The sequence below is a fragment of the Drosophila arizonae genome, chromosome 3 (assembly GCF_054131065.1).
Source record: "Drosophila arizonae isolate 15081-1271.41 chromosome 3, UAZ_ARI_1.0, whole genome shotgun sequence".
Lineage (NCBI taxonomy): Eukaryota > Metazoa > Arthropoda > Insecta > Diptera > Drosophilidae > Drosophila > Drosophila arizonae.
Genome location: NC_142923.1, coordinates 7,314,964 through 7,338,516, shown reverse-complemented (window position 1 = coordinate 7,338,516; position 23,553 = coordinate 7,314,964). Strand labels below are relative to the sequence as shown.

General features: G+C 39.5%; 1 protein-coding gene across 11 annotated transcripts in view; it reads left to right on the top strand.

Annotated features, from left to right (window-relative positions):
• The window catches only part of CadN (neural cadherin), a 199,378-nt gene that overhangs the window by 161,602 nt on the left and 14,223 nt on the right, over positions 1-23,553 (top strand). For 7 of the 11 annotated variants that reach the window (XM_089465428.1, XM_089465427.1, XM_089465425.1 and 4 more), the window contains 6 exons: positions 9,032-9,175; positions 9,334-9,449; positions 10,798-10,962; positions 13,233-13,370; positions 16,896-18,219; positions 21,119-23,420. In XM_089465428.1, the coding sequence (XP_089321554.1) occupies positions 9,032-9,175; positions 9,334-9,449; positions 10,798-10,962; positions 13,233-13,370; positions 16,896-18,219; positions 21,119-23,420 (4,189 nt within the window). Of the gene's footprint in view, positions 1-9,031; positions 9,176-9,333; positions 9,450-10,797; positions 10,963-12,143; positions 12,303-13,232; positions 13,371-16,895; positions 18,220-21,118; positions 23,421-23,553 lie in introns of all 11 variants that reach the window. The other 4 variants (XM_089465433.1, XM_089465434.1, XM_089465432.1 and 1 more) reach the window with 1 other exon arrangement.

Here is a 23,553-nt window from a genome sequence, read left to right as displayed (position 1 = left end):
CCTCTCTGTCTCTCTCGCACTCAGTCTGTCTCTGTTTCTGGTTTAGAGTAGAGGCTGCTTTTATGAACATTGGCGAAGGATTCGATCAACATTTGAAGCACATTTCAATGGTTTTTATGGCAAAGCAAAGAACATCAATCAAATGGCCAAATATTATTGACAAAACATGCGCCACGCCCTGAGGCGACAGCGACTGAGAGAGTGAGAGAGAGATTCCCTAGTTCATCTTCCGTTTCAACATTCATTGCCCACACGTCTATGGGCCATGAAAATTTGTGACAAATCACGAGAAAAACTAGCTATAAATGCGTGCACTGAGCGAAAAAGCGTAGATAATAAAGTTGCACTTTAGCTGCTATCGAAAGCAATGCAATTTCTTCAAGTGTAGCCAGTGCTTGGCTTCACTTTCACTATCGTGACTGGGCGTGCCGCCGCAAACTAGGCTACAATTTTAATGTCAAATGGACAGGAATAAAACACACGCACATACACACACACACATACACTCTTGACTCTGGACTGCGTAATAGTTTGATAAATTGAGCTAAAAAATTGATTGATGCAGAGAGTAAGGGAGAGAGAGATATATATATAAAGAGAGTGAAAGTGGGTTAGAGAGAGAGAGAGAGAGAGAGAGAGAGAGCTTTAGTCCTGACTGGCGTCTGTTTTCAATATAACTAAGCGCAAATTGTGTTCCTGTCACTGCCGGTCAGCATATCTATAAGTCAAGTCACTCACTCTCTCTTCCTCTCTGTCTCACTCTCTCCCTCTCTCTCTCTCTCTGTCACTCTCCTTCTCTCCATCGGTCCTTCTGCACGCGTCACAGCATAAATCAATCTAATTATTGCAAATTTAGCAAATGCCTCAACGCTTTAGCCGTGCCCCCAGTCTACAGCCCCCACCCCCTTGCCACCACCCCACTTTCACACACGTCTCTGGCCAGGCTAATGGCATTTCGAGTACCATAATTATCCTCATTTGTTTTCTCTCGCCGATTCCATTGTGTTTCGTTCGCTTTGTTCTTTTTGTGTTTCTTTCATATTGTTGTTAGACGTTTGTCCCTTCATTATTTGCACGCACCAACTGCCCAACAGACACTTGAGCCAAGGTCAAGCACAACAGCAGCCTTGTCAGACAAACCAAAAACGAGAAAACAATAATAAAAACCAAGCCGAGTTGAGTAATTTATATAAATAGCATACTAATTTAGCAGCAGGCCTCTTAACTCTGGAAAATCTGAATTTTATGGGAAATATTTAAGAGGCGTTAGATAAGATAGCTTATATAAATGAAATTCAAAAAGTTCAAGTTTTTTTTGGCTAACGACTTCTGTTATATATGTATAATCACCATTAGCATCTTTTCTATGAATTTTACATATCAAGGTTAAATTCCATCATTCCATTAGCAATATGTTTACTGTTATATCTTATCTGTTATCATATGTCCTATTTCTAACACTCTTTATGTCTATCAAAATCTGTGCAGTAAGCTTGTTAACTGTTATAACTGTTATATTTATTCGTATTTATACATAACTGTTATACATAGCACAATCATGTCCGCCACTGCTAATTATAACAGTTGCAACGTCCGGCTATTATATTAAATATTCTAATTTTTATACCACTTCATCAGCTGTTATACATAACCACATATATGTTATACATGGCTATATAGCTATGCCAAAATACTATCTGGCTCTTCTTCTTCAAAGTATTTAGAGGGAGTTGATGTCGCGTTTTAGCATTAGAAACTTTCGTCAATTAATGCAGCTTAGCCCGGCTTGCTGGCAATAGAAATTTAAGCCTATGCTGAATACACTTGAGCAAAACTTTACAAAAGTTACCCTCGCTATCTCCCATTCTCCTCTCTCGCGCTCTCTCCCCCCTCATCGCATCAGCAGCTAGTTGTATGAAATGAATATGCTATGAGCACGCGCCCCTATCTCTTGCTTCCCATTAGCGAAGCAGGTCACTTCATTCTGCTGACTGTCAATGCAAACGCAACAGCTCCTTCGGAAAACACAAAGTTTTCGCGCTGAAAGATACAATTTAATGCTTCAGTTGCCAGTTGTGGGACATAAACTCATTCCGCCAATTCGACAGCTGGCCAGAATGGCACTTGCCAGTTGCCAGTTGCCAGTTTCCAGTTGCCAGTTGGCGGTAAATCTGGTATGCGAGGCACGCTTTTCGGTTAGTTGGCCAAGTTGTTGGCAGATCCCAACTGCTGCCTGGCTACCTCTGCCTCTGCCTCTGCCTCTGTCTCTGCCTCTGCCCGCCTGCCTGCTGCTATACCTGTTCTAATGGATAGTGTAACCAATCAATGCGTAAGCGCTCAACATATGCCAACTGGCAACTTCGGCACTAGCTCTTCGTCCCTGGCTCACTCTGTGTGGATGCTATTAAAAGTTTGAGGAAAGTTTCGCACATAATTTAAACTATGACATAGAGGCCGCAACTTGCGCCCGTTCAACATGATTAGTCACCGGCTAAAGGCTAACGTCCAACGGCCACCGAGTCTCGAGAGTTAGTTTTTTGAGTTAGCAGCTGCACCTGCTGGCTACAGCCGGTGCGGTTCGTGTCCTCGCTGATGATGATCTAGCAGTTTACAATATTTCAAGCCATTTCCCACGGCACCACACTTATTTTGGCCAAAATCAGCGACCCTTAAATGACAGCCAATTGAAAAGTGAGCAAAGTGTCACAAAGTTTGGTGCAAATTTACTTATCTAGAGACGAACTTGCAGTTCGACTGAAATCAATTGCATTTACGCTGGGCAGCTACAGTATAACAGCTTCTCAATGTGCATAGTTAAGTTATATAACTGAAAAATATATAAATTGCATAATTGTTTTCACTGCTCTATATTGTTGGGCTGTATAACAGTTTGTAAAAGCCCTGCAAACCAAATAGCAACTCTTTCTGCCAACTGAAAGCATTCTTCGAATGAACTGTATAAAAACAATATACATAAACTGAATAAAAGTTGGCATTTCATTGGAAAACTTTGAGTAAGCAATAGATCTTTTCTGTACCTTACAAAAATATAAAATCGTAATATTTACTTTCAATCAGAATTCTTTGTGCAGCAGTCTTGCTCAACTTGTACTTAAATACAAGAAAACAGCTATATTTAATTTATAGACATATTATAATGCTGTTTAAATTTCATTTAATATTCAATTAATATTTTTCAATTCATAAATAAACTCATTAATAAACTCCATTTAAAATTCAATCAAAGTTTCTCAAACATAAAAAATTTCTTCTTCAATAAAAAATCATTTCATTTTATCTAATTTCTACCACTTTAAACCTAAAATTTTGCTGCTGACTATAGTTGCTCAAATAAATCATGAGTTCGTTTAGACTAGACTTGTGTTTGTGTGCGTAAAATGTCATTAATAATTAATTTACCACAAGTACGTGACAAAAATTATTAGTTTGATTTTTCCATTATGGTTTCACTTGGTTACATACAAATTAAGTTCTTCAGTTCGGTTGACATCCTGCCAATTGATTTTAATGACTTTGCAGCTGTCGCTGGCATATAAACTAATTAAAACTGTGCTACGGCTCATTTCGTATACTTTGTCAGGGAAGACGCTGAGACGCCTAGCTTACTCATGCTTCAGACAGTTAATAATTTGTCTCGGTTGCTGGCGATGAAAGGATTACAGCCCCAACACCCCAAAGGTTAAAGTTAAGCAAAAGTTTTGGTTTAACTTACACTCAAATGTGTAAATTGGTTTTGCAATACTTGTCAATTGGTATAACAGTTAAGTTTCAGACTGCAAAGACTAATTGTTAAGAGATAGCAAACGCTAGATGGCGCCAGCTTACATAAACAAATATACGACTTAAAGATACTATTTAATTAGTATAAAAGTCAAATCTGTTCACTTGTGAATAAATTCTAGTACAGTTTTCAATATGTATAACAGTGAACTTGAATATTTGCATTGTGCTGTTATTTGGGCGCAATCGAAAAATAGGTCGACAAATATAGCCCCAGAAACCGCAAACATGACAATCATATCATTGGAGAATTTTATGAAGGCCGTGGGCTGCATGGCAAAGAGAAACCGCAACAACATTGTGGCACCTCGCATGTTGCATGCATTTTCCAAGGCAGCCGCCTGGGCGAGCAGCTGTAGGACAGCGGGCCAACGACGCATCGACTGCCCGTTGCGCTGGCCGCAATCATAAAAAATCAACGAAGCAACCAACCAAGCGACAAATGCATTTCCAACCAGTTTTACGACCAACAGCCACAAAACCGGGCGGAAGTGCAGGAAGAAGCTGTGGCACGAGGACAGTTTTAAGAAATGCAATAAAACATTTGCAACAATTTAGATGCCGTTAGCTGTAAGCAGTAAGCAGTTGCACTTGTTGTTGCAACTATCTCTCTCTCTCTCTGCTCTCTCTCTTTCTATGCACACGTTTGATATCTACTTGGACATGCAGTTAGCCGACTTTATGGCCAGGCCGCATTAAGCGCCATTAATGGCCAGCACATTTCCGCTTCCGTTGGCCAGAGATTCGTGTTGTGATTTCTCATACACATTGTGTTTACCAAAGCTCTGTACAAACATGAGGATGAGCAAATACCTACGGGTTGGCAATTATTCCGCAAAGATATACCAATGTCTCTGTATAACAAGCTCTAAGTTGTTTGTGTTGCAAGCAAAGGCAGCTGAAGTATAACAATTTCGAGAATCAACCTAAAAAATGTAATTTTGCTACCTAAAGACTAAAACGTAAACAAAACAAAGACAAAGACTTATGTATAACAGTTTTCAAAATAATTCTCTATACCATATAATTCTCTGTACCATATATAACAAACTTCACGTTATTTGTATAACACGAAGAAATCTCAAACATATAACAGTATTTAGAGTAATTTAAAGATATTTCTTATCAGTACTTCAAAATAAATCTACACTATATCTAAGAGGCCTGAGGCAAGAAACAAACATATAACAGTACCTGGAATGATCTTAAACATAGATTAGCAGTGCAAAAATTCTTTATGACAATGCTCTCTGCCCGAAATACAGAAAACTAGCATAAGCATACCATAACATATGTTAACTAACATGCTTTCAGCTTAAATGTTTTTGCCGTAAAGTTAAATTTGTTGTATAACCCAAATATGTGGAGCATTCAGCTAAGTGAGAGTATAACAGGAGCCACTCAAATAATTGAGGAGCGCGCCAAAATTGTTTAAGAAAGCGTGTAAAAAATATGGCGGCTGCGATTTTGATGTGAATATATGGCATACGCACACATACACACACAAATATTTCGTACGTGAAAAAGTACCGTATAAATTTCGTGACTTCCAGAAGGGTTGGCAGGGGCGAAGTTTGCTGCGAGTGCAGCAAAGCGTATCAACTAAAGATGGCAACTGGGCAAATGGAACACTATTTATTTGGGCATACACACACACACCCTCTCACACACCCTCTCACACACCCTCTTACACACACACACAGTGACCCTGCAGCAGCTGCGACAACTTTTATGGGAGCTGCGCTAAGTAAGTGATAAAGTTCAACTTTGATTTCGCCACTCACTCAGGCTTGACTCTCTAAAACACTCACGTCAATGTCAATTTTTATGGCTGCTGTGTACCAAAATATCGTTGTCTTTTGTCAAACATTTGTCGTTTTGCAGCACTGTCCAAACATTGCACAAACAGCATGACAAAGCAAGAAAGCTGTGCGTTTCTTGCCCCGCAAACCTGTTATACAGCGCATGAACGTAACGTTCAGATGACAGAAATCTTAGGTAGGATCTTAGTAGGTGCACTAAATTGGAGTCGAAAAGTATCTGAGAGTAGTTTCAGCAAAATTGTATTGAATTTATTTCCAATTTACATACATCTCTGCCTTCAGCGTGAATTTGCTTCTAATGTTGCAGTATAACAGAAATGTGTATTGTTTATTTACTGCTTTAGGCAAAAGAAGCAAGCAATTGAATTCAGTTACTCGCATAAGTATAACAGTTATAAGCTGTCATATATTCGTAGGGCATTCCAGGCTAGCTTGCATTAATAATACTTGGAAACAAATATTATTTTGATAGGTTTGCATATTATTCACTCTGAATTCAACTGGAAAATGAACAGCAATTAAATGCCACTCCCATATACATTTCCATGCATGTATAACAGGATCAGGAACTTCCTCTTTCCTCATCAACAAATGCCACAAAAATTTTAGCCAGTTCAACTGCGAAATTATGGCGCTTTAAGCACCGAATAAAGTAAAAAAAAAAAAAAAAAAAATTCAGATTTTTTCATATTTCGCTCCACTTTGCTTTATTGCTATATTTGTTCGTGTTTGATGTGCTCACATTTGCCTTTTTTTTTTTTTAATTTTTATTTTAATTATTTCCTCATAAAAAGCAATAATAATTTGATTCGCTTTCATGTCAGAGAGCTCAATAGCCTTTCGCGACATGTGGCAGGAGACGGAGGTGCCAGCAGACAGCAGGCAGCAGGCGGCATGCGGCATGCGGCAGCCGAGCTCCGAATCTGCTTCAAATAACATGCATTTTGAAATTGTTCATAAGTTAAACGTCAACTTTCGATGCGTAGGGGCAGCGCAGGAAAAAAGCAAATAAATACATATGTACAGGCAAACATGTATGTATATATGAAAATGTATGCAACAAAAAAATTGAATTTTGATGTAATAAAGTCAGTGAAGGGAAAAATGTTGCGGAGATTTTAATAAAAAACTGAATGAGGTGTAAAAACATATTGTGCAAGCGCTGAAGGGTTAATATGTGCAAAGAGGGCTAACAGAGGGCGTGGCCAAAAATGATACAAAGGCTACATGCAATGGACAACTAATTTCATAACGGCGCAGAAGAACAGCAGAAATTGCAGCTCGCTTAAAAATATATAATTTAAAAATCTTATTAAGGGCAGTGATGAACAGGTGTTATACAAAGCGTTATATGGCAAACTGAAATTTAATATGCTGTCCTTTTAACCAACTCTGTTAGCCTAACAGCGCAGTATAACAGAGCAGAAGCAAACACATAGAAAGAAGTTCACGTATATATTTGCACTTGTATTATTATCAAGTTTTAATTAAAATGTCGTCACTCGACTACAGTTCAGTTGGCAATTAGGCAATGTCTTGCTATAAATTTCGTCTCATATCACACAGATCATATCACGCATACGACACGTACGCCCAGCTGCAGTAGCATTGTCAAGCTGCTAACTAAATGTGCATAATTCTCGCTAGATACGAAGCCAGGCAAATGCAAATGCAAATTATAAGTCCACACAGACCATGCAGCAGACTTTCCTACATATATAGATACATATATATGTATGCATTTATATATCCATATATAAATTGTTAATCCAGACCCAGACACTGACAAAAGCCGCACACACGTGGCTAATAAGTTGTTTGTGTGACCCACTTGACTGGCGGAGTTTGTCAACGTGCCACAGAAATTTACAAATCTTTTGCTTGGACAATTTCTGCTTCTGTTGCTGCTTGTAGAGGGAATTAATTAAAGCCAGCCTCGTCGTGCTTGTTATTTCAACAATTATAAATGATTTATGTAATTTACTTGTCACTCGACCCTGTATTTGTGTCTCCCTCTCTCTCTCCCTCTATCTGTCTGCAGCACTTGTCTAGCCAGTGATTGTGTCCTTAACTCGCCCAGCATGCTTGGCCTTCTTTAGTAGCACATTAAATTATTCCTGGCTCAGCTGCTGGCAGGGAAAGTTATCTGACACCTGCTGCAACATAATCGAAATGTATTGCAACATTTTCAAGTAATTCGAAGAGATGCCAGATATTTGAGTGTTTAATGCTTACTAGCAAGCACTGTACACAATATGTATGTATGTATATAATAATTAAAATGTATAATGATGAGTTGTTGAATTAGAAACTGAGGCAGATAAAGAGTGAGAAAATTTGTTATACAATAAGCTTTCAATATAGAATATATACTGTGGATATTTGCCTGAAGAAGAAGAAAAAGATTGACTGAAGAAAATAGACGATTGATTAAGCACATAAAGCAAATACATGTAAAGAGTAAACGAGAAAATGAATGAATAGAAATGAAAATTTGAGAGTAGAGCAATGAGAGGCAGTATTTGTTATACAAGAGAAGGGGAGCCAATAAGCGCTTGACTTAAGAAATCAGAGACAAAAGTGTTATACACATAGAGACACCTTGTTTAGCTCTTTGGGATGAAGGCACTTCATGTAAAAAGTGTTATACACCCGAGCTTAAGCTTGCCAGATATATATATATATATATATATATATATATATATATATATATATACTTTAACTGTTATACAAGCAAGTTACATTTGTTACAAATGAGTCACATAGTTTATGATTTTATTGCATTTTCAACAGCTTGGTAAAATCTTAACAAAACAATCCATTCCAAACAATCTAGAATTGAGTTATGCCAGTTTCCTTATCCCAAAGTGAATACACCCGGAATGGGAAATATCAATATAACAGTCATGTCCCCAAGCTCAGTTTCGTTTGTTTGGTTTCATTTAAACGAGCTTGTGAAAACTTTAATACAATTGGAATTGTCATCAAATACTCATAAATTATATCATCAGAGCAGCCGTAAGAATTTGGCGAGTTGTAAACAAAACGGCAGCCTGGAAGGCAGGCAGGCAGGACTTCTTCAACCATTTAATATGCAAAACGCGTCAACAGCTTTTATACACACACACATACACGCACACATGCATAGAAAGCATAATAGATAGAAACCAAGTGATTGTCGCCGTCGTATAGAATAGAAGGCGTCAAATTGTTGTCGTCTGACAACTTTTTGTGCTTACTGTTGAATTTCCATTCATTCGTGTCTAGTACGTGATAATTGCATACTTTACCCAGACATACTTTCAAGTACCGAACCGCCCTCTCGCTCACAGAAACTTTTGATGATTTAAAATGAACGCAAATTTAACAGAAAAACATGTGAAATTCTTTTCCCCTCCCACAACTAGTCACAAAATTCATACGCATTGGCATTGCCGATAAGAACGATAATCCACCCTATTTCGATAAGTCGCTGTACGAGGCCGAAGTGGATGAGAATGAGGATATTCAGCATACAGTGCTCACAGTGACAGCCAAGGATCACGATGAGTGTAAGTATATACATATACATATACATATACATATATGCAATATATGTATGACAACAAATTTTTCCACATAAAACACAATTTTTTGTTGTCGCTGTTTTTGTTGATGTTGTCTTTGGCGTTGAGTTGAGTTAAACGAATTGCTAACAATTATTTTCCAGCCTCACGTATTCGCTATGAAATCACCAGCGGCAACATTGGGGGCGCTTTTGCGGTTAAAAATATGACGGGTGCCATTTATGTGGCCGGCGCATTGGATTACGAAACGAGACGCAGGGTAAGCTTGAGATTTTCTCCATTTTTGTTTTGCTTTTCTCTTTTTCTCCTTTATATGCTTGAGCATGACAACTGATGTGGTTGTTATTGTGTCAGGAATAATTTATATTTATAATATAAGCAACGGTTAAGTCAACTGTGAATTTTGAATTAGCATACCAACTGTTATACAATAGCATAAGCACAATAATTGATTCGCTACAAGCTGTTATACACACATGCCATAGCTGGCCAAACATTTGAAGCAATTGAAGAGTTATGCTGAGAGCCTTCATTGATTACATTCAAGCTATTAAGCAATATTTCGGAAACAAAGTGTTATACATTTGAACATAGCAAAAATAAGAAAAAAAACAAAAATTCATATTTGTATAACACATAAGTAAATCTGGTATGAGAATTGTGATAAATGGCCGAGCCATTTGCAATGATTAATTAGGAAGTAAATGACTAGTAATAAAGAGCGAAGTGTTATACACTTTTGTATAATATTAGTTCTTTATTAGCTTCCTATAACAATGTTTATGCAAACTGCTATAACAGAGTATAACAGTTTAACGAGTATAACGGTATAACAGAGTACTATAACTGATATACAAACATTTTGCAAGCTTCTAGCGTATATTAGACACACATTGAACACCAAGCTTAAGTATACAAGCTGTTATACATGTGTATAAAACTTTAGAGAAATTTGCGGCAAGTAACTTTTAACAGCAACTGTTTTCGATTAGCTACAAGCTAAAAACCAATTTTAATTATAGTAAACTGTTATATACTTGTAAATAATACATTAGAATAGCTATGCATGCAAGATGTGGCAAATACAAGACTTTTGTTAGCAACTTGCATTGATTAGCTGGCGCAAGACCTAAAAGCAGAAGGTGTGTGTATGTGTGTGTATAACGCTTGAGCAATCAATTTAGCAATTCAGTATGTAAGCAAGATCTGAAAATTCATTAAGAAAGTCGAAGGCCAAGTGCTATTCCCGCTGAATTTCATTAAGTGCACACGAAGTGCACCGCGAGGCTAGTTAAATATTTAAACAATTCAAACAAGTTTTAGTTACACACGACGCTGCGGTCAAAAAGTTGTGCAGGACAAAGCGCAACCAGAATCGAAGAAAGTCCCTAGCAACATTAATTGCATTTCAATTTCGAGCAATTGGCAACTTGGGCAGCACTTTGATTGAATTGAGGGGGACTAGAGGCGGGGGAGGGAAAGTGAGAGTTTCAGAGAGAGGAAAACAATTATAGCAAATGCATATTCGATGCTGACAAATGAAAATGACTAAAATAACTAAGTGAGTGCTTGGTGAGCTTTAATTAAACAACATTCTGTCGCAACAGTACGAGCTGCGCTTGGCTGCCTCCGATAATCTGAAGGAAAACTATACGACAGTCATCATACATGTCAAGGATGTTAACGATAATCCGCCAGTATTCGAGCGACCCACATATCGCACACAGATCACAGAAGAGGACGATCGCAATCTGCCCAAACGTGTTCTGCAGGTCATTAACCAAAAAAATATATATATGAGCGCAAATTCGGATGATTTTTCTAGTTGTGATTTTTGTCTTGAGTTTTCTTGTTTTCCTAGCTTTCTAGTTTGTAGCACCTAGCGCTGTTTCACCCCGTTTTGCATATGTATATCAAGCATACGCCACGTTTGACCCGCCTCCAAATAGCTCATAGATTTAAGTGCATGTATTTTGCTTGAATTAGTTTCCAAACTTTTTTTAGCACACAAAATAAGGCGAAAAACAAATATTTTTTTACGTTAATGGCATTCCATAAATAATATATATATATAAATATAAATATTTTTTTACGTTAATGGCATTCCAAATATGCGCGCCCAAAGCAAATATTATTTCAATTATCTTTATTATGTTAAGCTTTAAATACTTCTCACTCAATTAGATGACATTTTTTATTTATTTATTTTTATTTTTTTTTTATACATATTTATACATATATATACATATATATATATATATTATTATATTTTTTTTAGCAAATAATTTGTTTATATTTGTCAAAGCATCCTCTTCAAGAGGCAGTATAACAAGTTGAACAACAAAATATTTTTACACATTTGTTTACCTTTTGAACTAGGCAAATTAAAGTATACAAAAAAAACAGATTTATCAACAAAAAATTTTATGGTGCATTTAATTAAGCTTCAAAGGTTGACGAGCAAAAAATCGGTCAAAAAAAATATTATCTCCGTGTGTTGATAAAACATAATGCACGCGCAGCTAATTATCAAATGAAAGGTCAATTAAAAATAATAAACAAGAAAGTTTATATTTAAATAAATAAATAAGCTGACAGTTAATAGTGACAAATATATAGAAAAACCATATCATTTATAGAGACATTTGTAAATGGCATCGAATAGTTGACTTTAAATGTAAATATATTTATTCTTAATTTATGTGACATTATTTTTCGCATTTACATTTGTTTTTTTTTTTTTTTTTTTTTTTTTTAAATTTAAATTTATATACGACTCTTATTTACAATTCCATTTTTCTTTGGCTTTATTTTGTGTGTGTTTTATTTGATTTTACTTTGTTTTTTCTTATTTATGGCTTTATTTATTGTCAACCCTGCTACACGGAACACGCAAACACCCTTTGCTGTTGTTGTTGTTGTTGTTGCTGTTTGCTTGGGTCTGTTTCGTTAGTACGAACTGAAATTGGTCGCATCGGATAGTTTAAATGAAAATCAAACAACAATCGTGATAAGCGTGCGCGACGTCAACGATCTGCCCCCCGTATTCCCGCAAACGCTGTACGAGCGCAGTCTGAACGAGGAAATGGCCACGCCCTTCACCATCATGCAGGTCGCTATAATATTTACAGTTATGCCAGACAAATACACATATCGTATATTGTATTGTAAATATATGAAGAATGAATGTGTATGTGTGTGTGTGTGTGTGTGTGTGTGTCTCTGTGTATAACAATTGTACAGTTCTCATTATACAATTAGTTTAACACAACTACAGCAAATAGCGCTTGTACATTATGTTAACAAAAGAACAGTAATACACACACACACACACACATATTCACATATATTAAATATCATGTATAGCAGGTGTAAGATTTAATATATTCAATTTAACAATTAGCAAACGTAAACCATTCATGAACATTTCAAGGGAATTATTTACTTTTTTATTTCAATTATTTTATTTAATTAGTAAAGTGTTGGCTATTAAATATTTTAGCAATTTTAAATAATATTTAATTTCATTTACATATTAAACAAATTCGCTCTAATATTTTTAATCTTTATTTGCATTCTAGCTTCAATTGCATGCATAAATTTGTTGAGCACTTTGACAATTAATTCACACATACACACATACGCACGTTCACTAACTCATATAATTGCTATGCTAATGCTAATTAAATTGCATGTTTTATTTAATTTTTAATGCGCTTTAATCTCCCATTGCATTTACAGTTTTTAGTGGCTTTGTTTAACTAGTTTAATTAAATATTTTACTGAAATTTAAATGCAATATGGACTTACAGCAATAACAATAGAAATGCACTAATACGCCATCTGGCGCACAAATCTGTAATGGGTACAATCCCCACTTGAGAGCTTAGTTTCCGCATGCGTTTACTGTTTTCTATTTTGTTCATTTCCAAACGAATGAAAACCAAGAACTTATCTAGCAAAAACAAAACTAATATTGAAATTTGTATTTCTTTGTTGTTTACTTTCCACTGCACCGCACTGGATGCTGGATGCCAAACAGGTCACCGCCACCGATGGGGACAAGGATCGTCCACAGAACATTGTCTATTTCCTAACTGGCCAAGGCATAGATCCCGATAATCCCGCTAATAGCAAATTCGACATTAATCGCACAACAGGCGAAATATTCGTGCTTAAGGTAAGTTCTTGGGGAGGGAATCCAACATAAATAAATAAATAGATATGGAAAATGGAAAATGGAAAGAGAATTATAAATAAATCCAGGGCATTCTTGTATACAGCAATTGAAGCATTAACAAACTGTCAGCATAAACCGCGAACAGCCACGCAGGCAAATAAGTGAAAAAATATATATATACATATATATCAACCATGAGAAAGACAACGATGGCATAGTCAAAAAATACCCTGCGACATGTGCAGAAAAATAATGGGAAAAAATACTTAAAATAAAAAATAACCCTAACTTAAAATATTTCCCGAAAAACCTTACAACTTTACATAAGAGTACATGTAATTAAGAAGGAGGGATCTAGTCGAGAGTGTCTAGGGGAGATCTGCTATTCATGCTAATCATTCAACCTTTTCAAGACTGAATATAACATTTCAAGACTATTTATAGCTCGTTTTAATAGAGAACACATCAAAAATACAATTTCATTAACTATTGGCTCTTCATCCGTATATACAATTCGGCATTGCCTACAGGGTATGCTGGTTTCGCCACACTCAGCCACAGGCCAGACTGGAATTCGCCGCAACAGCAAATAATTGCGCAATATGCGCACTGATTAAGCTCCATCAATGCCAACTTAATCCCCCGGGCAGATGCAGCGACAGCTTTAACGGTTTCTCCTGCCTTTTTTATGCAATTCACTTTTAACTCAACGCGTAAAACTCATTATTTAATATTTAAGTTGAGGGTGGCACGCAGACTCTGAGTCGAACTCGAGCTCAATGCATATTGATATACGAAGGTGTCCCACTTATATATCTATATAAAAAAAAAAGCTTATTTTTTGCTGAGTGAAATGCTTTAGTGTATTCATTGAAGGTGCGAATAGAGGGTATAGTGCTGATGTGGTAGTGTATAAAAGGCAGAATGAGGCGTGGTAGACATCTATATATGTATTTTTAATAAAAATCATGAGCTGAGTCTATGTAGCTATGTCCATGCGTTAGTTGTAATTTGAACTATAAATGACTTGCAGTAAAAATTAATCATTTAATTTATCGTACATACATATATGTATATGTTATATGTTGCAAAATACAAGTTCTCAAAATTGTTAAAAATCACAATTAAATTGCGTTTATGATATCTTGGTAAACTATTCCCAAATACTGAAGTTTTGGTCTACTGTATATACATACACTCAGAAATGATCATATCTAAATAGAGAAGTATAATAATTAACAGGGTATTCCTCAGTGGAATATTTGCCACCAGCACTTTCTCACCTACTTGCATTCAGCAATTGTATCAAGTGGTTTGATAATTAAGAAAGTTTTCATAAGTCAATTAACTGAAGGGAGCTATGTTCATTAAAATGTCGCTCCTAAGTAGTTGTTGCACCTTAAAATGCATTTGAAGTGGCCTCTCGAGTGCTTTCATTACAAAAAAAAAAAAAAAAAAAAAAAAAAAGTATTCAGAAGTAGCCAGAATTTACTTGAACATTCACCCAATGATTTCAAAAGATAAAAGTATAACAGGTTGACAGCTTTCTGTACAAACTTGTACAAAACTGTTATACCAACAGCAAGTAATATGTACAACAGCACTGTTATGGTTAACAGCAAAGGTCCCTAAAGCTGTACTGTACATTTGTTACAAATTTCTTAACTTGATTATTTAAACTGCATTACAATGACTATTATAACAGTTGCTAGTAAAATACTGTCATACTAATGGAAATAACTACAGAGTCATGTTAAATATTTGTCTAGTTTCGGCGTAAACGAAAGACTGACTATCCCTTAGATAATACATTGAAAATACCCATAAAAACCAACTAAAAGTGGACAAATGAAGCAACCACAAAAAACATTTAAAATAATGTTTTGCCTTGTTTTACAGTTTGTTTTGTTTTTAACCCTTAAATTGTATTAAAATATGCAGTTAAAAGCGCAAAAAACTTTTGTGGCTAAAATAATAATATAGAGAGGTAGAAAAAAAGCACGCTTACATGGGGCATAGCAAAACGAACTCTATCAGTCCCCACACACACACAGTTACACACATTGGTAGCTCGGCTAATCCCTTAAATTGAATATGTCATAACAATGCTGTCAAATTTGTCATGCAAATTAAAGCGATGACGACGCATGTGGACTTTTGGCTCTTTTTGTTGTATTTTGTGGGATTTTTGCTTCTATCTTTTTTTTACGACTAATCCAATGTCAGCGCTATGGAAAGCTGTTCCTGCTTCTGTTTCAGCATGTCCTGCTGTTATTGTTGAATTCGTTACGTTACAGGCTGCGGCTGTCAGGCGGCATGTAAGGATCTAGCCGGCGCACAGGTGGGGCGGGCGGGCAGTTTTCGGGATGTGGGTCGGTATCCAGGGTCTGGCTTACTGCATAACAGCGTGAGCCAAGAGAGATACAAAAGTGCTGATTAAAATCGGGTTTTTTTTTTTTTCTGCGCGTTTGTGTTATTATAAAAAGGTGAAAGCCAACCTAGCCCCCTTCCCCCTCCCACCATGCCCAGTTGGGGTTGCGTTGCGTAATGGCTGCCAGGACATACACATCACATCCCATCACTCAAGCCCAGCCATGCTCTCTGCATATGCATATCAAAGTCAAAATCAGCACCGGGAAAACAGAGACGACCCACAGCTCAGCTCTGAGCTGTGGGCTGCCATTGTTAATGGATAATTTCACAGGTTTACACACGCGGCGCGTTTCTGGTGGAGTTTCGTTAAGTTGCACTTGTTCCGTTTTTCGGCGTATACTTGGAGAAAAAGCTAGGGATTTTATACAGTATAAAGATAAGTAATTGCCGCGATATTCTGTATAACAGTCAGAAAATATCAAGGCCCAAATCTAGGCATTTCTTTAGGAGAGAAATTTTAGCCGTTATAATATAAATATATAAAATATTTAATATTTCAAGATTATTTTTATTTATAAATCATTTTTTTTTTATTTTTTATTTTTGATTAAAATACAATTTTTAAATCAAATTTATTTGTGGAAAAATATTTACATAGAATATTTCTTCAAAACCCTTATTCATAGAAGTTTATTCTTGGAGAAGGAAGAAGTTTATTCTGAGAAAATGTAGACATTATATACATATATAGTTGAAGAAATTATTATTAGAAAAGTTCTACTTGGGAATTTAATTAAAGAATTTACTCTATGAATTTAATTTTATTTTCAATTTAATTCTAAGAAAAGTATTCTTGTAAAGCCTAATCGTAGTGATTTTATTTGCAAGAAATTATTTCTTTCAAAAATCTGAATGTCATATCAAGATTGCTTACACTTAGAAATACGAATTTTTCTCCAAGTGTATTTGGGTATTTGCTCAAACAAATTTTTTTTTTCCACTGATGTTAATCGGTTTTGCGGTTATGACAGCTTAAAATTATACAATAACCAGGACAGGTGAAGAGCACACGTTGCACGTGTAACTCCATTTTCTATTCAATATTTGCACACAGCATTTATCTGCATCTGTAATCCGATTCCCTTTCTGCAGCCTTTGGATCGAGATCAACCGAATGGACGGCCGCAATGGCGTTTCACAGTCTTTGCCCAGGACGAAGGCGGCGAGGGACTCGTGGGCTATGCGGACGTGCAGGTGAATCTGAAGGACATCAACGACAATGCGCCCATCTTCCCGCAAGGCGTTTACTTTGGCAATGTAACGGAGAACGGAACCGCCGGCATGGTGGTGATGACAATGACTGCGGTGGACTACGATGACCCGAACGAGGGCTCGAATGCACGTCTGGTCTATTCGATAGAGAAGAACGTGATTGAGGAGGAGACCGGATCGCCCATCTTTGAGATAGAGCCGGATACGGGTGTGATCAAGACGGCCGTGTGCTGCCTGGATCGTGAGCGTACGCCGGACTATTCGATACAAGTCGTTGCCATGGATGGCGGGGGGTTAAAGGGCACGGGCACGGCGTCTATACGTGTCAAGGATATTAACGACATGCCGCCGCAGTTCACCAAGGACGAATGGTTCACGGAGGTGGACGAGACCGACGGCACCGCGCTGCCCGAAATGCCCATCCTGACAGTCACAGTGCACGACGAGGACGAGACGAACAAGTTCCAATACAAAGTTATCGATAACAGCGGCTATGGCGCCGATAAGTTTACCATGGTGCGGAACAACGACGGCACCGGCTCACTGAAAATTGTGCAGCCGCTCGATTACGAGGATCAGCTGCAGAGCAACGGCTTCCGCTTCCGCATACAGGTGAACGACAAGGGCGAGGACAACGATAACGATAAATATCACGTGGCCTACTCGTGGGTCGTGGTCAAACTGCGCGACATCAACGATAACAAGCCGCACTTTGAGCGCGCCAATGTGGAGGTGTCCGTGTTCGAGGACACCAAGGTGGGCACCGAGCTGGAGAAGTTCAAGGCCACCGATCCGGATCAGGGCGGCAAGAGCAAGGTCTCCTACTCCATAGACCGCTCCTCCGATCGCCAGCGACAGTTTGCCATCAATCAGAATGGTTCGGTCACCATACAACGCTCGCTCGACCGTGAGGTGGTGCCCCGGCATCAGGTCAAGATCTTGGCCATTGACGATGGCTCGCCACCGAAGACGGCTACGGCCACGCTAACGGTCATTGTGCAGGACATCAACGACAATGCGCCCAAATTCCTCAAGGACTATCGACCGGTGCTGCCGGAGCATGTCCCGCCACGCAAAGTGGTCGAAATTCTGGCCACCGACGACGACGATCGCTCGAAGAGCAACGGACCACCATTCCAGTTCCGTTTGGATCCCAGTGCAGATGATATTATACGCGCCTCCTTCAAGGTTGAACAGGATCAAAGTGAGTAGCACAGTTTTTAATTATATTCAAATTGGGTTTCGGATTGTTATAGTAGATAACTAGAATATAAAGCGTGTAGATCAGAGCGCAGACTAAAATGATAAGCAACTTGCATACTTTGCAATATTTCACTGTTATACTGATATAGCAAACGACTTTTATACTTGACAAGAATTGTTATAATAATCAAATAATTATACTACAACATAAAAGTGTTATACTCTTCAAAGCAATGAGACACTAAGCAAAGTGTTATACGAACTATACAAGAATTGTTATAATAATCAAATAATTATACTACAACATAAAAGTGTTATATTCATCAAAACAATGAGACACTAAGCAAAGTGTTATACGAACTATACAAGAAACAGAAATATCAATTCACTTCACAAAACTGTTATACTAATCTTATCCAAATGAAGATATTCATGGCAAAGAACACTCATGCATGCCTATTTAGTATTCAGATAAGCCAAATAACTCAATTTGCAGCATTGAAAAAAAAAAAAAAAATTGAGGTTTCTCTCTCTTAAATTTTAGCCAAATTACAAATATGAAAAGTATTTCCATATTTTGTTAAACAATTTGCAAAAGTTACGCAGCAAAATATAACGTATACGCAATGTGGACTAGAAAAGGGAGAGCGAGAGAGAGAGAGAGGTAGATAGCTGACTTTTAACCCCAAGTTCAGAGTGCAAAAAAAATGCGAAATAAATAAAAGTTAGCCAAATATTTGGGTCAAAGTTTAAACAATGCAAAAGTGCAACATTTCCGGCAGCAATTGTTGTTGTTGTTGCCGTTGTTATTGCCATCCGTACAAACTATGCAGTCAGCGTATAATAAAATTGCCGTTAGAATGGATATGTCGAATTTAGAAATTCGAATTCGAAAGCGAATGTGAATAGGAATAGGAATGTAAACGGGAATGTGAATGTGAATGCGAACGCCAATGTGAATTCGCTGTCACAATGGCAAAGCATAAAAATGCAATTACCCCGTATACAATATACGATATCTACATATAAACGTAGCACTCGGCCATAAAGCGGGAACGAAATAGTAAACCACAGCAGCCACACACAACATGCAAAATATAAATGAAATAAGCTAAAGATACACATACACCAGCACACACACACACACACACACACACAGCTACCTGTCCAGTCCAAAAATAAAATATCAAATGTTCAAGTTTTCAATTAAATTAGCCACGAAAAATTGGTCGTCTCCAGCCAGAATGGTCTCTGGCTCTGGCTCAGGCTCTGTGGATGGGTAAGTCAACAGCAAGTTGAGCGCCCACTGAGACAAAGTCTCTCATTCTCATTCTCTCCCTCTCCCTCTCTCTCTCTCTCTCTCTCTCTCTCTCTCTCTCTCTCTCTCTCTCTCTCTCTCTCTGTCTCTGTGTATGTAGTGTGGGTGGCAATCCAATTTTGATGCGCCAACGGGGAGTCAAAAACTTTCGACGCTCCTGGCCTGACTTTGTGTGTGTGTAGTGGTAGTAGTAGCAATGTGCGAATGTGTGCGTGTGTGTGTGTGTTGGTCTTGCCGACTTCAACGTATTTGCATACAATTTGCCTAAAAACACACCATGGAGTGTCTTTAAAAATACATTTGAAATGTGCGTTGGCCCCATTGGAGGCACTGAGCGAGCTTGCCACACCAAATTGCAGACTGTGCTGGAGAAGGGCGTGTGCTGTGGCATGTGGGCGTGGCTAGCGGTAAGTCGGATTAGCAATGACATTTGTCGTATGCGACTTGCCATATGTGCACAGATAAAGAGACAGAGAGGAAGAGAGAGATAGATGGAGAGAGTGGGAGGGGGATAGCCTGAGACTTAACACTTGTTGGCCCCCCCAGGCGTAATTACAACAAATGGGATAAGGGATACCTTCCTATAGCTACTACCATGGCAATCAAACGAAAAACGTGAGCACTACTAATAAAGGTGCTCACTTTTTGAGGTTCAGCCTGTTTGCTATTCACCCTCCTCCCCCACCCGCACAACCAACTGCCGCTGCCCTGACACAATTAACTAGAAAATGCTTTTAAAAGCTTAACACAAAAACTAAGTTTACCATAAGGGATTGCTCTTATTATCCAATGGCTTGAGCGCGCGACATTCAAAGAGTTCAGCTGAAGCTAATAAAGCAAATGTGCTTTATAATTACCATTAAATGTAGTAAATGCTGAAATGAAATTTCTTTTAGCAACTTTGTGAAAATTCTCAGAATAAGTATGCTTTTCATAAATAATAAAAAATATTTTCGATTTTCATAGAGATTGAAAATATGTCAAATAAAGTTGACTTGAATGAGCCATTAAAGTCTTGAATACATAAGCAGAAAAACGATATTAGAATTCTTAGCCAAGTAAACTAAAGAATTATATATAAATAAAACTAAAAATAATAATAATAATTAAAAAAAAAAATAAAATAAAATAAAATAAATAAAGTAATATTAATAAACATATGTATATATCCCTTAGTAGAAACATTTTCCCGACTCAAGAATATATTACAACAGATTTGTATTATTATAACAATACTCTTGGTATGAAGCAATTTGTGTATCAATTTTATAGATATTTTTCATTAGAGGTCTACACAGAAAAACAGAAACAGAAGTGAACTAGATAATACTTTTATAAAAATAAATAAATAAATAAATAAAAATACTTTAAAATATATGTCTCAGTTAGCTGCAAATGTTTTCCGACTCAAGAATATATTTAAAAATATTTGTTTTTATTTTTATATTCTAAGTATAGAGAAATTCATATTTCCATTTTATGGATTCTTAAAGATTTTTTCATTAATAGTCTAAATCCTGCTTTGGCATGAAAGGAGTTCAATTAATTGTAAAATTTCCCTCTATTCTCTACCCGTTCACAGAGGGCGCCAACGGCGACGGCATGGCTGTTATATCCTCGCTGCGTTCGTTCGATCGCGAGCAGCAGAAGGAGTACATGATACCCATTGTGATCAAGGACCATGGCTCGCCCGCCATGACAGGCACCAGCACGCTGACCGTGATCATTGGCGATGTGAACGACAACAAGATGCAGCCAGGCTCGAAGGACATATTCGTGTACAACTATCAGGGCCAATCGCCCGATACGCCCATTGGCCGTGTCTACGTTTACGACCTGGATGATTGGGATCTGCCCGACAAGAAGTTCTACTGGGAGGCACAGGAGCATCCACGCTTCAAGCTGGACGAAGACTCCGGCATGGTCACCATGCGCGCCGGCACCCGCGAGGGCCGCTACCATCTGCGCTTCAAGGTCTACGATCGCAAGCACACCCAGACCGATGTGCCAGCCAATGTGACCGTGATGGTGCGCGAGATCCCACACGAGGCGGTGATCAACTCGGGCTCGGTACGCTTGTCGGGCATCTCTGACGAGGACTTCATACGTGTCTGGAACTATCGCACCCAGAGCCTGAGTCGCTCGAAGCTGGACAGGTTCAGGGACAAGCTGGCGGATCTCCTGAATACGGAGCGGGAGAATGTCGACATATTCAGTGTGCAGCTGAAGCGTCGCAATCCACCGCTAACCGATGTCCGCTTCTCTGCCCACGGCTCGCCCTACTACAAGCCCGTGCGGCTGAACGGCATTGTGCTGATGCATCGCGAGGAGATCGAGAAGGATGTGGGCATCAACATCACCATGGTGGGCATCGACGAGTGCCTCTACGAGAACCAGATGTGCGAGGGCAGCTGCACCAACTCGCTGGAGATCAGCCCCCTGCCCTACATGGTGAATGCGAACAAAACGGCGCTGGTGGGCGTGCGCGTGGACACGCTGGCCGATTGCACCTGCGGAGCGCGCAACTTCAGCAAACCGGAATCGTGCCGCAGCACGCCCTGCCACAACGGCGGACGCTGTGTGGACACGCGCTTCGGGCCGCACTGCTCCTGCCCGGTGGGCTATACGGGGCCGCGCTGCCAGCAGACGACGCGAAGCTTCCGCGGCAACGGCTGGGCCTGGTATCCGCCGCTCGAGATGTGCGACCAGTCGCACTTGAGTCTGGAGTTCATAACCCGCAAGCCCGACGGCCTGATCATCTACAATGGACCCATTGTGCCGCCGGAGCGGGATGAGATGCTGATCTCTGACTTCATAGCCCTCGAGCTGGAGCGTGGCTATCCACGGCTGCTCATCGACTTCGGCTCTGGCACCCTGGAGCTGCGCGTGAAGACGAAGAAGACGCTGGACGACGGCGAGTGGCATCGCATCGATCTCTTCTGGGATACGGAGGATGTGCGCATGGTGGTTGACTTTTGCAAGTCGGCCGAGATCAGCGAAATGGAGGACGGCACGCCACCCGAATTCGATGACACCTCCTGCCAGGCACGCGGCCAGATACCGCCCTTCAATGAGTATCTGAATGTGAACGCCCCGCTGCAGGTGGGCGGCCTCTACAGAGAGCAGTTCGAGCAGTCGCTGTACTTCTGGCACTACATGCCCACGGCGAAGGGCTTCGATGGCTGCATCAGGAATCTCGTGCACAACTCGAAGCTCTACGATCTGGCCCATCCGGGACTCTCGCGCAACAGCGTTGCCGGCTGCCCACAGACGGAGGAGGTGTGCGCCCAAACGGAGGCAACGGCTCGCTGCTGGGAGCACGGCAACTGCGTGGGCTCCCTGTCCGAGGCGCGCTGTCATTGCCGGCCCGGCTGGACGGGACCCGCGTGCAATATACCCACGGTGCCGACGACCTTCAAGGCGCAGAGCTACGTGAAATATGCGCTCAGCTTTGAGCCGGATCGCTTCAGCACCCAAGTGCAGCTGCGTTTCCGGACGCGCGAGGAGCACGGCGAACTGTTCCGGGTGAGCGATCAGCACAATCGCGAGTACGGCATACTGGAGATCAAGGATGCGCGCTTGCACTTCCGCTACAATCTGAACTCGCTGCGCACCGAGGAGAAGGATCTGTGGCTCAACTCGGTGGCCGTCAACGATGGCCAGTGGCATGTGGTGCGCATCAATCGCTACGGCTCCGCGGCCACCTTGGAGCTGGACGGCGGCGAGGGCAGGCGCTACAACGAGACGTTCGAGTTTGTGGGCCACCAGTGGCTGCTGGTCGACAAGCAGGAGGGCGTCTATGCGGGCGGCAAGGCCGAGTACACGGGCGTGCGCACATTTGAGGTGTATGCGGATTACCAGAAGAGCTGCCTCGATGATATACGGTGCGTATACTTAATATACGCTTAATACGAAATATACAATTCATGGGCATTTCTTATCTAATAATGGGATAGTAATTAACCTAGCTGAACCCCTTGGGATTACCCTTTATAGAATTTGCATAGTTTATAACCA